Source organism: Propithecus coquereli, unplaced genomic scaffold, assembly GCF_000956105.1.
Source record: "Propithecus coquereli isolate 6110/MARCELLA unplaced genomic scaffold, Pcoq_1.0 Scaffold138, whole genome shotgun sequence".
Lineage (NCBI taxonomy): Eukaryota > Metazoa > Chordata > Mammalia > Primates > Indriidae > Propithecus > Propithecus coquereli.
Genome location: NW_012138080.1, coordinates 3473719 through 3488141, shown reverse-complemented (window position 1 = coordinate 3488141; position 14423 = coordinate 3473719). Strand labels below are relative to the sequence as shown.

Here is a 14423-nt window from a genome sequence, read left to right as displayed (position 1 = left end):
GTTTCTCTTTTTTTTTTTTTTTAAATCTGAAGCAAATCTGGCACTTTAGTATTTCTCAAAGTTGGGTGTTGAATACATAGGTACTATCTTACTCTCTATTAATCTCTGTGTTTAAAATATTTCATAATGAAAAAAGTGGGAAAATGGTTACTTTTACATAAACAGAACTTTAACAGAAACGAAAACCTCTATTGTCCAACGAACGGTCCAAATGAAAAGGAAAAAGAAACACTCATAAAAAGCTAGCAGAAAAAAAAAAGGTAACAGAAAATGTCACCCTGGCTTAACAGTGTAATTAAAGCTTATTAATTGTTATGTATCTATCATTATTAAATTAAGTAGTTACTGTGTTAACGCATTTTAGCGTTTAAAGAAAAGATTTGAGAACATGCAGAAATACGTTCCAGTATGTTGGGGATTTTTAAGCGTTAGGAAAACCTACAATAGCAGGTGACTTAACATTCGAGTCACACCATCTGAATTAAGATGTCCAGATGCAAACACAAAACAGACAAGGCCTTGAAACTCTTCTATCTCTGTAGGTTTTAACCTTTTTAAAGTTGTAGAACCATTTGATAATGATTAAAAACAGACAAAAAACCATAGGCCTCAGAAAAATACACTATTTTGCACACAAAGGGCATCGATAGGCTTGAGATTCAGAACTCCTCCTTTTAAAGTTGCTTCTTCAAATCTCAATCCGAAACATTAGCTGAATTATGCTGGAAAAGAACACAAAGCGTATAGGCTTGGGTTCCAGTCGAGGTAAAACCTTTCCGGCTTTCACCAACTTGAAAGACTGTTAGCTTTTACGAGAGACTGCTCCCTATCGATGTCGAGGCTGGGCAAACTCCGCTCTCAAGTGCTACAGACCAAAAGTCTTAAAGCGTTAGAGGGGATCCAACAGTTCTGTCAGTGTCCCGCAAACAGAAAGGGAAGCTGCCACCCTTTCTTCCAAGCACAGGGACCCAGAGAGGAGCCCAGGCGCTCCCGAAAAAACATCGCTGTCGCGAGCTGCCGGGTAGAAACAGCTGTCAGACGCTGAAATCCTCACCGTAAGAGCCCCGCCTCCACCTCAACCCCCACGCCCAAGGTTGGGGGCTGACTGAGGGGGGAGGGGATACCTCCCCCAACAACGGCCTCAACCGCCTCCTGCCAAGTCTTCGCTCCAGCCCACCAAACTCACAGCCTGAAGAATCCCACACTCACTGGAAAGTGGGGCCCGGTCCTGGCCCCGGCCCGGCTCCCGGAATTCGGCGGGTCTCCCAGGGTTTTGGGGGAGGTGGCGGCTGGGACGCCATCTCCACCTCCGCTCTGCTCCCGCTCCTTGCCCTGACTGTCCAGGCCCGAGTACGCTAGCCCCGAGAGCGCCAGGCGCAATGGGCGGAACACCGAGTCCTCCACCCCGCCCACCCCTGCAGTCGGAACAGGGCTTGTGGTGCTTTGCCAGCTGGGAGCAGAGGCCAGGAGAATGCCACTAATTTATGGGAGGAAACGCTCTCTTTTTATTTGCTCCAGAAAGAGTTTCTGTTCTAAACCTGAGAGGAACGACTCATCGATATTTCTGACAGCGGCTACAATACCCTAGACGTCGGAGCCTTCACAGAGGCTTCTCTGGGACTTGACCGGTCAGGCCGGGAGTAAACCCCTCCACACTCCATCACTCGCAGGTTAGGTGGGGTGTGAGGCGGCAAGCCAGGCAGTTTTACAGATTTCCCTACAGGAGACGGGTATTGGAAAGGTCACTTAGTTTTTATGAGAGAGGTCTGGTACTTTCGTTCTAAAGCTCTCGTTTCCTCGGGGAACCGAATTGCTGCACGCAATAGGTGCGTTGTCTTTACTCTTCCCTGTTTCCTCTGAGGGCCAGAAGGGGTTAAATCTCAGGCTCCAGCGTCTTGGGAGAAGGTGAGGCTAGCAGGTCTGAGGTTGGAGGGGTACGGACTGGGTGCTGGAAAGGTGGGGATGGAAGGGGTCGTTTCACTCCTGCTGCAGCGGCTTTGTTGGTTAGGAGGGGTGAGTACGAAGTTTCTGGGACCTGACCGAAGCGGGGAGGGCTTGCTTGGCCAAAACAGAGGCTGGAGGTTAGACCTTGGGATGAACTTTTCAAGAGTCACAGTAGATTCCATAGCTGAGTGTATCGGGAGCCCAATGAAGTTGTCATCTCCTTCCTTGGAAATCTACACCTCACCCCCGTGCTACAGGACGAATGACACCCTTCTATACGGAAAGAGGTTTTTTAAAAATCTCAAGATGTCAGAGCCAGTCTGGTCATTTTGGTGGTTTTTCTCATGCCTGCTTCTTCCTTCGTTTTCCATGAATGGTTTTTGTAATCGTCCAACACGTGGACAGAAAGTCCTTACTCTCTTCCAGTAAACCAGAGACTGGGCTACTTATCGTTGGTTTGTGGAGAAGGGATTCAATCTAGTAGGGATCCTGACATGTGGGAGGCGGTTTTGTCGCAACTTGTTCTTTCTGTGAAACAAACACGTGAACAAAAGTCAGAAATCTTAACTACCGAAACCAACATTGGAAAACTCACAATGTGGGATGCATTTGTCAGACCTTGCTTTCAAAGATAATACATCATATATGGCACAACTGACTTCTGATATTTTATGAAATCCTAACATTACATCAAGAGGAAACAACCAAATTTAGGGCGCAACATATTTCCTCCTTTTAATGTTATCGTGCTGGGGAAGTCGCTAGATTGTTGCTAGGTGAAAATGATGTTGAGAGGTTTGTAAATCTGTAGCTCAATTATTCACACACGCACACACACATTCAAGAGGGTTTTTTTTTTTTTTAAGACCTCTTCAAATTATTCAGAAGAGGTTTTGTAATTCTCAACAGGTTTAGGAACCTCAGCCAGGAGATTTTGTCATTTATTCACTATGCATGATACCTTTATTCTAGTGAACCTATTGGAGAAATAAACATTCAGTCTCTCTTTTTTTGGCAGGGGTGTGGGGGCGATACAGAGTCTTGCTCTGTGGCCCTGGCTAGAGTGCAGTGGGAAGATCATAGTTCACTGCAACCTGAAACTCCTGGGCTTGAGCAGTCCTCCCACCTCAGCCTCCTGAGTAGCTGGGACTACAGGCGCAGGCCACCACGCCCAGCTTTTTTTTTTTTTGTAATTTTTTGTAGAAACTGGGTGGAGTGTCATCTCATTATGTTGCTCAGGCTGGTCTCAAACTCAAACTCAAGTGATCCTTCTGCCTCAGCCTTCCAAAGTGCTGGGATTACAGGCCTGAACCACTGTGCCAAGTCCATTGAGTCTTTAACCAAAGAAAAGAGAGCATAAATTTTAATGTAGCTATTTGAGTCCCCAGGGAAATCTTTGCTACAAAGTATCCTTTTAAAGCACTTGTTCATTGACTTGTTTATTGCAGGAGGGTGTATTTGTTTCTCTTTTTGAGTTAAAAGTTAATTCTGACTTAAATAAAATCCTTGATCTTAACTAATGGAAAGGAGAAGAAAAAATAACTTAAAATAATGGGTAAGGCAGAAACAGTTTCTCTGTGAGGAGGTGTAGTCAGGGATGTACTTTAAATGCTTACATTTAGCCCCTCACAAAATCTCAATCCCTTCTCTGCATCAAACTAACAGATTAAATGGGCTGGGGGAAGGAATTAGAGCACTCATAAATAATAGTGACCACACAGAGCTTCATTATTTAGAGGGTGTTCTTCACATATTTTGTATACTTTCTTGAAAATGCCCTGGAGCCCACATTTACTTGGACAACCCTAAATAAGTGTTTCCCAATCCTGGTGTCTCAAAGTTCTCACTGGTGTGTCCATACAAGCCTGATTTTCTTCTCTTCCTCTCCCGGCTGACTCACATATTAACCTGAATTAGAACCCAGCCAAAGGCAATCTGTTTTTTGTAGTACTGGCTGCTGAACTTATTTCTATGGTGAAGAGTTGTGTAGAACTATATACCTGTTTTCCTCATTATGTTGTGTCAAGGATCTACTTCTCTTGGTAAGTCGCTGCAAATATTTAGAAACTTGCAAGTAAGTAGTAAGTTTTAAAGGGTTGGAAAACATACACTATAATAATCACAGCTTCATAGTAAGCTGTTGGTAAGAGTTTACCCTTCCATAAATTTTAAGTAATTTTCATTTGAATTATGAAACTGCACAAATTAAAAGGTGCCACTGTCTTTTATCTATATGACCACAGTTATACCATGCCACAAGGTTGCCATGCAATCATAGTTTCATAAAATACTGATAGTTCATCATTTTAAGGTAATGTGGACTGTTTCACTAATCAGATCTGTTTGTGTTTTTAGGGTCTTGCTCTATTGCCCAGGCTGGAGTTCAGTGGCTGCCATCATAGGCTGCAGCTTGGGACTCCTGGTCTCAAGTGATCCTCCCACCTCAGCCTCCCAAAGTGCTGGGATTAGAGACGAGAGTCACCTGGCCCAGCCCAGATTTATTTTTGCCAAACACAGAGTGAGTAGGTAATTTGAATTTTTAGTACTCCTCCGTCCTGGCAACAGGAGACTTATATTGTATTTCCTCCCATTCTCTATATAGTATTTTTAAATGTGAGTTTATTCAACTTGCAGAAATTGGCAACTTAATTAGGAAAATAATTTCCCGCAAATATTTTGCACTTGATTTGTTTCTGTTGGATACCTGTGGATGAAAGGAGCAGATTTTTCTCATTTTGCTAAGAGTTGGTTGCCATTTAGCCATTATATCATCAAAGTAAAGTTGATGTTTTTAGACCAACTGACCAATTTGTTTTAAATACTAGACTGCTAAACTATCATTAAAGTTAGTCAAGTATTATACAATATAGACTGATTTGATTTTTTCTAGCAAACTCATTTTTAATTTCTAATAAGAAAACTTTAACGAATTAACTGTGTTCCCAATACCAAATGGAACAAAACAAAAGGGATTTTACTTTGTATTTTTGTTTTCATTACCCTCAGAGGCAACCATTTTTTATTTTTTTAATCAACTTAGTTATATTGATGTACTTTATGATAATCTGGAATACTAAACTTAATTCCTTGACACTTGGAAACCTTTCCTGATCTATTTTATAAACTTCTTTCAAGTCTATGTTTTAGAGTATTCGTAAAATGAAAGGGGCATTTTTAGAGCCTACAAAACAATGTTTTTCAAATAAAAGTTAGTTTTTATCCCTAAAGTGGTGACGTATTTGTCTGTGACAGTAAAACACAGAAGCTGCTCATTAGTTTTACTTTTTGTTCTAGTTATAATTATTCAATATGTTTCCACTGACCGAAGAAAACAAGCATGTGGCCCGATTGTTGCTCAATACTGGTACCTGTCCAAGATGTATCTTCAGATTCTGTGGTGTGGATTTCCATGAACCTTACAAACTTCCATATGAGGTATTTTCATTTTTTTTAAGTTAAGATAGGTTCTTTATATTTTACAATGAATACTTGCACTTTTGAGGGCAAATATCTATCCATAACTCTTCTTTAAATTAAAAATTATAATATAATTACTGGTAATGATAATTGTGGAATTGCCATTACCTTAAAAAAATTCATCTCAGAAATGTAAGTTCCTTCTTAAGTGATTATGTCTATCCAACATTTAGTGTGGTGGGATCTTTGTGGAGGAATTCCCTGATACACTTAATGTGTGTATAGACCTTTCCTAAAGGGTATCTAAACAGAATATTACAAAATATTGCTTTTCACCAAATATTAGTAAGATATAACAGGAGGGGGTAATAGTCTTGATATCTTCTATTAAGTGGAGGCACTGTGGATATGGTTGCCTTTTTTGTTGTCATTTTTTCTATTTTCTATATTACCATTTGTATTTGGAACCCTCTAGAAGTAAATGCTTATCATCATCATTACTGCTATTAATAACAACAAAAGTAATATACAGAGATCTCTGACGTTTATGGTAATATACAGAGAGCTTTGACATTTCACAGAATACTTTTACATAAGATATATAACATATATTTGTGAAATATATTTGATTCCAATAGTGATATTCTTTTCAGAGGCAGATAGTAATAATATATATGTAAATATGTATGTGTATAAACAGTGTGTATGTACACATACACATATTCAGTCTCTTATAATTTTAAAGATTGCCCAGGAGTTAGCAATAGCAAACATTTTTAAAACGTAATTAGTTGTTTCTATTATTTTGGAAATAATAATACCCAATATTCAGTTTGCATTACTATATGTCAAGCTCTCATATAATCCTCATAATAACCTATTAGGTAAGTACATACTATGATTGTCTCTATTTTCAGATGAAGAAACTGAGGCACAGAGAGGTTAAGCAACCTGCCCAAAGTTACACAGCTATTAAGTGAGCAAGCTAGGATTTGAACAGTCTGTCTGAATTCAAAGCCTAGGATTTGGAGCTAGAAGACATGGATTTGAATCCCAGTTCCACCACTTTCCAGCTTCAGTTTACTCCTCTGTAAATGGGAATGATGATAACATCTACCTCACAGGATTTTAAGGGACAATATCTAATAAAGTATGTGGAAACACTATGAAAACTGGAAATGGTACATATGCTATGATGATTAATATATCTGTGTATATTCATTTATACACAAAATGACTATAAAGTAATGAGACTAGTTTGTGTAACCCTCCTTACACGTTTTTTCACTCATTATAATCTATTCTATATATATAAGATTTAAAATATGTATTATATAAAGAGACTGAGTGTTATCAACTTTGTTTCATTTTATGTAAAGAAATATATAAGAATATTTGAAGATAATTTTTTTGAAATGTTAAGTTTTTATCTGTACTATTCATATAACTATATATGTATATGTACATCTATATGTGCACTATGTTATACTGATATTATAGATCCTAGTTAATAATAAACATTTGTGTGGGTCATAATATACCTGTATATGTATGTATGTATATTTCTCTGTTAAAACAGAAGAGCTAATTTGTCAATAAAATGAGTTAAATTTGTTGGAGTGAAAGATTTTTTTCCCTTTAGAGTCAGTAAGTTGTAATATGAAAGAATTTCAAAAGGATATTTATTCAAGAACTGAATAATAAAACCTGTCTAATTTAGACAAAGCAGAGGAAAATCCTCTGAGTATTTAGATGAATAGGTGAACTATGAGAATGGTTTCAAAGAAGTGTAATTTTTACATTCCAATATAAGGAATGATAGAAATAAAGCAAACCAGAATGTAGTAGAGTGCTTCTTTCAAATAACACATATAAATGGTTTGTAATTATGGTGCCAAATTTCAGCATTGTCAGCATCTGTATATCTTGTTTATAAATTGTTTCAAAATTATTGTTGCCTTATAGACTTCTACCCTAATGATCAGATTTCATATTAAATATTATACTTGTGAGGTTTTAGTGATTATGAAGTTATTAAATAAACTAGCAAGTTGGAAATTCATTTTGTATTTTTATGTTAATAATTAGAATTGAAGTTTGTTTTTACTGAATTAGCAAGTGAATGACCCTCACACCAGAACTACAAACCAAATTGTTAGTGGAGCCTTTCTGCCTTAAAGATTTAATACTTTAGCTTCACTGATACATGGAGGTCTTTTGAAAAAATATTCACCCATATATAATAGAGTTAGTTAATTCTCTTTTAAATTTCCTAGAAAGCTAATGCTGACTAATAAAATAAATTGATTGCTCCAGAATTGATATAAATCAACATTGTACAAGTCTTTGATATGTCCTGATTTTCACTCATCTTTTCATGCTTCATCTTACCTGGAAAGCCTTAAGGATATTGTCAAAGGGTTATTACTTTTTCTTTTATTAACTTTCCAGGAGTTGCTTAATGAACTACGGAAATTTCTGGAAACTGAAAAAGATGAATTAATTTTGGATGTTCTGAACCCACCTCCCAAGAAAATTCGACTACAAGAACTGGAAGATAGAACTGATAATGTGAATCAAAATGGAGAGGGAAGGCTCTCTGTTATTGAAGATGGAAGCATTGCTTCCAAGAACTCAAATTTAAATGTTTGCAATGTATGCCTAGGAATTCTTCAAGCATTCTGTGAAAAAGATTTTATTAAAAAGGTAAACAACATGTTTTTTAATATAGGTGCAATTATGTAGAGGTTTGCAGTCCTAAGACCAAGAATTGTTGTATCAAAAGGAACATTCATTTCAACTCATTTCACACGACCAGATCATTAAAATATTTTCGTATTTTTTTTAAAAAAACAAAAGCCAACTAATCTGAAGTTATTTTTTATTAACCTATCTGAAAGTTGGTGAAATGAGTCTCCATGTATTTCAGTTATGAGTGCTGTATAATTGAAGAAAAATATAAGTTTGTTTTCCTTTTGCTATTTAACATAGCTAAGGAGTTAGAGAAAAGTTCTTAATCATACCTATTATTGTCTAGAAAGTGGTACTGCCTTGTAGAAGGTAAATGATTGAATGTGGGATTGCCTTTTGTTTCCTGCTGTCAAGATGCTATATTTGGCTTTATGTTATTTGAAAACATCTTAAAATTATGAGGTGACCTAATAGAAAACTATTTTAACACAGATTGTTCTGCAGGTGTCAGTCCTGGCTGTTTTGGTACCTTGTGATACAGTCTTTAGTAGTCTTTAGGTAGCAAATATTTAATCTCAGGGTATTTGTGAGAGTTTCTCAATCAGATGTGAAAGTTTAGAAGTTTTGCAGTGTCATCTCCTGGACCAAAATTTCATGTTATGAAGATTAGAGTAATATTTCCAGCAATTCCTGGGAATTTACATATTTGTAATACCTTTTTAGGTGTGTCAAAAGGTTGAGGCCTCTGGGTTTGAATTCACCAACTTGATATTTTCAGTCTCCTTCCCACCACAGCTGTCGGTAAGAGAGGTAAGATTATTTGCACATATAAAACTACATGTGAAATGAATGCTAGGAATTTCTTTAAAAATGGGAATGTAGAAATATTCCTTACCCTATTTTTTGCATTTTGTATACTTACTGAATGATTAAAGCAATTTATAGCTGCTTAATAAATACTTTATGAGTAAATGAATGAAAAAGAATTATCGGTTCAAATTAGTGATAGGACTGCCATCTTTTTAAAAGGCTCTCATTAAATGACTTACATTTATTGAAGTATTAGCTCTCTGTGAAGCATGATGGTCAGTGAAAGAGATTTGACCAGGTCTCCAGAGATCTTTTGAGGAGGATATGCGCATTTTATAATAGTCCTAGGATAGGGTTATTTCAATTATGAATCTTCTTATTCTCTGGAGTAAAATATAAAAAGATGGCACCTTTTCTAGTCAATGATAAAAGAGAGAGAAATAGCCTCATGTTTATTTTAACATTTTTCTTTAAGTAAAAAAAAAGTAGTCATTGTTACATTATGTTGCATTACATTATGTTACATTACCGTTACGTTGTAATGTAATGTTACATTATGAGAATGTAACATTCTTGTGTATCAAAACTGACACAAAAACATAAAGCTATCTTTGTTAACACGGTTAAATGAAGTATAGTGAGAAAATTCCTAATCTCACATTACAGCTGTGAGTTCTAAACATATCCATTTATATTTGAGATCTCTTTCCCCTAAGAGTCCCAAAACATCCCCAGAATATTACTTCTTAAACCATTACTTTCTTTGGATGAGCATTGTTGTTATCCCCAAATAGGCTGAAGATTGTTGAAGCTGGATAGAATGATAGAGAAGAGCTGGAAAGTGAAAAAGAGTAGAATGATTTTAAGTAGTAGCTCTGTTGATGACAAGATAACGGAGCAAATGGAAAAATAAAGGACGTGATGATGACAGTATATTGGCTTTATAAACAGAGTCGTTTTCTGGTCAATCATCAAAGAGTTTCTCACAGATAGGTCATCTTTAGAGTCCAATTTTGGTAGAGAGAAAGCTCAGTGACTCACAAAAAGTTGCTGCGCTTGAGTAACAGAAATAGGAATAAGAAGTATATTTTCTGAATGTGGTTATATATCTTATCACCAAACACTTCCTCTCAAAGCTTTTTACATTAAAAATTATCCATTTTTATCACTTATGATGATTTTAACTATTAATTTAATATTATTGCATACTTATGAGATATTTATATTCCATATTAGAAATAGAAGATGCTGGGTTTTCTGTTTGATTTTTTTTTTTTAAAGACAGGGTCTTGCTCTATCTCCCAGGCTGGAGTCCAGTGACCTGATCACAGCTCACCGTAACCTTGAATTCCTAGGCTCAAGTGATCCTCCCACCTCAGCCTCCTGAGTAACTGGGACTATAGGCACTTGCCACCACACCTGGCTAATTTTTTTGTTTTTTTAGAGACAGGATCTTGCTATGTTGCCCAGGCTGGTCTCGAACTCCTAGGCTCAAGCAATCCTCCTGCCTTGGCCTCCCAAAGTGCTGGGATTATAGGCATTAGCCACCATGCCTGGGAGAAAATGCTGTTTTTAAAAATAGTAAAGTTCTGCTTAAACTCTATGTTTTGTAACTGATTTTAACTAGTAAACAATTTAGCAGAAATATGTGAATATTCCAGTTATTGAAGCATTAATAGATTTCCACAGTTTAGTGTGTTTCAGTATTTTATTTGTATTAATGAGTAATGTATTTTTACCCATTCATTTCCTAAGAATAATAATTATTCCAGAAATATACAGTTTTATATGCAGTATATACTTTGCATCCCAGATTTCTTCAGAAAATTATGTTTATGGTTCCCTTCATGATCTTCTTTTATTATCATGCTTTGGTACTTTCTTTTATTGGCATCTTTTGTCACTACTTTGGAGGTGAGATACACTGTACAAGCCGGACTGGATATAAATTGCTTTTTAAACTACTTATTTCTTATACATCCCAATTTAAACTAGTTACACATATCTTCAGAAGATTTGTGCATTTTGAATATAAATTCTGTGACTTCTCTAGTACCATGTTCTACATTGTGGCTTTCAATTTAGATCTTATAAATATTTTTAACTTACAACTTATTTGTCTATGTGTAGAACAAACATATTATATTATACATGGAACTGATTGGTGATAGTTATCTCATAATTCAGAGTGGAATATACAATTGATTCAATTTGAATAATTTGATTTTTTTCTACTTCTAAGAAGTAAATTATGATCACAGATATATTGATTTGAAAGCAAATAATATTTTATCAATATGGTAGCATTTATTATATTCCTGTTTACAAAAGAACAAAGGGATGACCTCAAGTAAAGTATTTTTAAAAAATTAAACCATAAAATTTATATTAACCCATCCATATTTCTGGTCCTACCAATCCCTTTCTGGTTATAGTCATAGGTTTTGTTTATCATTGTTATAAAAACATCAATTTAAAAGCTTAGGAGGGAAAGTCTGCAATTAATATAATGATCATCATTTTCTACTGAGTTTGGGAGAGTAGGGAAGGAGGGATGAAATATATCTCCTGAATGTGTTTTTCTGATCTGGTCAGGACAGCTTTAAACTGAATACTGCCAAGGAGGAGAAAAATGAGCAGATTAACTGATGAAACACTGTTAGACATCAAGTAAGACATGGGATGCAGAATAAATAGAGGATTTAGGGATTCACAAAAGACAACAATAAGGAAAGTAGTGGGACATAATGCTTAGTCTCCAAAGTGTGTAAGGGCATAGAAAATTTGAATGATAAAGTTGAGATCATAAGGGAGAGTAATATCTCATGGTGACTTTCTGGGTTTGGGCTTACCATTGCAATGTAATAGTGGAAGGATAAGTCTTTTTTTATAAGGCTTGGATTTGTTAAAAGGAAAAATGTAATAGTGCGATATGGCAAGAAATTATATACCTGCACTGAGATTTGAGATCCTGAGAGTGGAAGGATGCTGAACACCATCAAATGGAAACTAAAAGGAGAGAGAAACAGGAAATAGATAGAGGAGGGGAAGTATACTGTATGCCATCTGGCCAAGGGACAGGTTGATGAGTTGCAGATACAAGACAGTCACAAAGGTTAATGGATACAGAAGTATGAGAGACTTCCACTGTCTAGGTACTTGATGGAAATCACATTTGGCTAGAAGTACATTATCTGAAAATTTTTGGATTGGAACAGTTTCTTCTTCTAGAGTAGTGGTTTTCTAACATGGATGACTCACTTGGAGAGTTTCCCAAGCTCCATCCCCAGAGATTCTAATATGGTAGCTTGAATTTGCATTTCTAACAAGCTCACAGGTGATGCTGGTTCTGCTGTTACAAGGACCACACTTTGAGCACCACTGTCCTAAAGGATGATAGGGGAACTAATCTAGTCCTAAATAAACATTTGATAATCTTTTAAATTTGTATTCCTGAAGGAAAGGAAGAACAGGCATAATTAGAATATATCCTAAACTTTTGATAGGTGGATTTCAAACAGCCCAAAGAAAAGACAGTCAAAGAAAAATGGCATCAGATTCTAGGCTGGAAAATAAAAGGATTGGGAGAGTCAGAGAAAGCGCAATTCACACTTTAATTCAAACCAAATTATCCCAATGATTAAAAGAAAGTTAGGGGGGAAAAATACATCCCAGTGAAGAACAAATGGGGGATCTCTCTCTGTCTCTTATTTTGGGAAATTTCTAAACTAGTAAGACTAGTCTAATGAACCCCTGTGTACTTATCATTTAACTCTAACAGTTAAATTTCTTTTTGCCAACCTGATGTCACTTTCAAAAGAAATACAGGAAAGGTGAAGTCAAATTAATGCAAATGAAAGAAGAAGGCTTAGACTTGCAAGACGAGCAACCAGAAAACTAAAGCCATTAGTGAACAGAAGCTTGCAAGAATTGCTAAGAAATATTTGGGGCACTTAAAGTTATGTTTTAAGCAAGGAAAAGATGAAATGGGGGATGAATCTGCTATTTGGAACTGATGGTATACTGCTGATAGATGATACAGACAAAGCAGACCTCTGAAAACCCTATTTTGCTTCTGTCCAGGAAAATGATCTTTACGCTGAAAAGGGTAGAATGATCATTGATAAGGGAGAGTGAAAGCTCCATGTGGCAAAGCTTCTCTAAATGGATTCAAGTGTTTGGGCTGGGTAAATTACATTCCAGGATAGATTGAGAAAGAACTTTCAGCTGTCCATGATCTTTGAGGACTTTTAAAAGATAGCAGATTTTCCAAATGACTGGAGACAGATAAGGCCAGTTCCAGTTTTTCAAAGGTGAAGAAAGTTGGTTCTGTTAACTACCAATGGTGATTTTGACTCTGAAACTCTGCCAGGATTCTAGATCAGGAACTAAAGGAGTGAATTGTGGGCACTGAGCATGAAGAAGAATTGGTTGTCAGTACACTGAACAGGTTCATTAAGAACAAATTGGGTCTGCATCATTTCTTCCTTTTACAGGCTAGCAGGACTGGTAGAGCAGGAAATACAGTAGCACCAGCACGACTGTAGCTCAGCAAGTGGTTTGACCAGGTTCCTTTCTCATGATAACTTCCTGAAAGTGGCAGGAAACATGAGCAGGATGTGAAAACAATTGGTTGGATTGTGCCAAACTGACCATACTCAAAAGGAACTGATTAATGACTAGTATCACATTGGACAGTGTTTCTCTAAATGTCTGAAGATTGCCCATGTGAATTTCACTTGGGGGAAGGTATTGAAACAGATTGGTGGGCCTTGTCTCAGACCTCCTAAAACATAATCTCTAGAGGTAAGGGCATGGAAACTCCTCAATGATTCGTGTACACATTGAAATTTAAGGATCACCGAACTTCAGGGAGATTTCTGGTGTGCTGTAGGGCTCTTTCTATACTCTGTCCCATAGGTATGGATGACCCAGAGTTGAGAATATAGAAGATAGGTTGAGTGTTAGAATTAAGATTTAAAAAGATCTTGAGAATGGGGGAAATCTAACAAGATGAAATTTAACAGGGATAAACATACATTCTTATGTCAGGTTTAAAAACAAACAACTGATGAGGCGGGAGTGGCTTAGAATCTGTGTTTATAGAGAAGATGTAGGTGTTTTAGGTTAAGTAGATAATAAGACAATTAGACAGTAAGAATTAGGAGTATGATGTAGATAAATTCTTTGGATCTTAGTCCAGATATTAGAAGTATAGTATCTGGAATGAGGAAAGTGACAATCGTCTTTTACTTAGTGCTGACCATTCTTGGAATGCCATGTTTGATGGAGCATTCAGGAACAAGGACAAATGGGAGGGCATTTTGTGTAGTCCACACGCTAATCCCCAGAACTTGTGAATATGTTAACTTACATAAAAAATGGGATTTTGCAGATGTGATTAAGGTTAAGGACCCTGAGTTGGGGAGATTATCCTGAGTTATCCAGGAGGGAACTAATTACAAATTCTTAAAAGTACCTTTCCAGGCTGAGGTCAGGGTGAGAGGGAGATGTGATTATGGAATAATGGTCAGAGAGATGTAATGTTGCTCATTTAGAAG

At 36.6% G+C, this 14423-nt stretch overlaps 2 protein-coding genes across 2 annotated transcripts in view; one reads left to right on the top strand and one right to left on the bottom strand.

The window, feature by feature from the left end:
- The window catches only part of PEX13 (peroxisomal biogenesis factor 13), a 31706-nt gene extending 30326 nt beyond the window's left edge, over positions 1-1380 (bottom strand). The window contains exon 1 of the mRNA XM_012639231.1: positions 1210-1380. Coding sequence (XP_012494685.1) covers positions 1210-1301 — 92 coding nt within the window. The 5' untranslated portion in view covers positions 1302-1380. The remainder of the gene's footprint in view (positions 1-1209) is intronic.
- A 3044-nt stretch (positions 1381-4424) lies between these two features.
- The window catches only part of PUS10 (pseudouridylate synthase 10), a 78800-nt gene continuing 68801 nt past the window's right edge, over positions 4425-14423 (top strand). The window contains exons 1-4 of the mRNA XM_012639181.1: positions 4425-4470; positions 5239-5379; positions 7813-8067; positions 8776-8862. Coding sequence (XP_012494635.1) covers positions 5254-5379; positions 7813-8067; positions 8776-8862 — 468 coding nt within the window. The 5' untranslated portion in view covers positions 4425-4470; positions 5239-5253. The remainder of the gene's footprint in view (positions 4471-5238; positions 5380-7812; positions 8068-8775; positions 8863-14423) is intronic.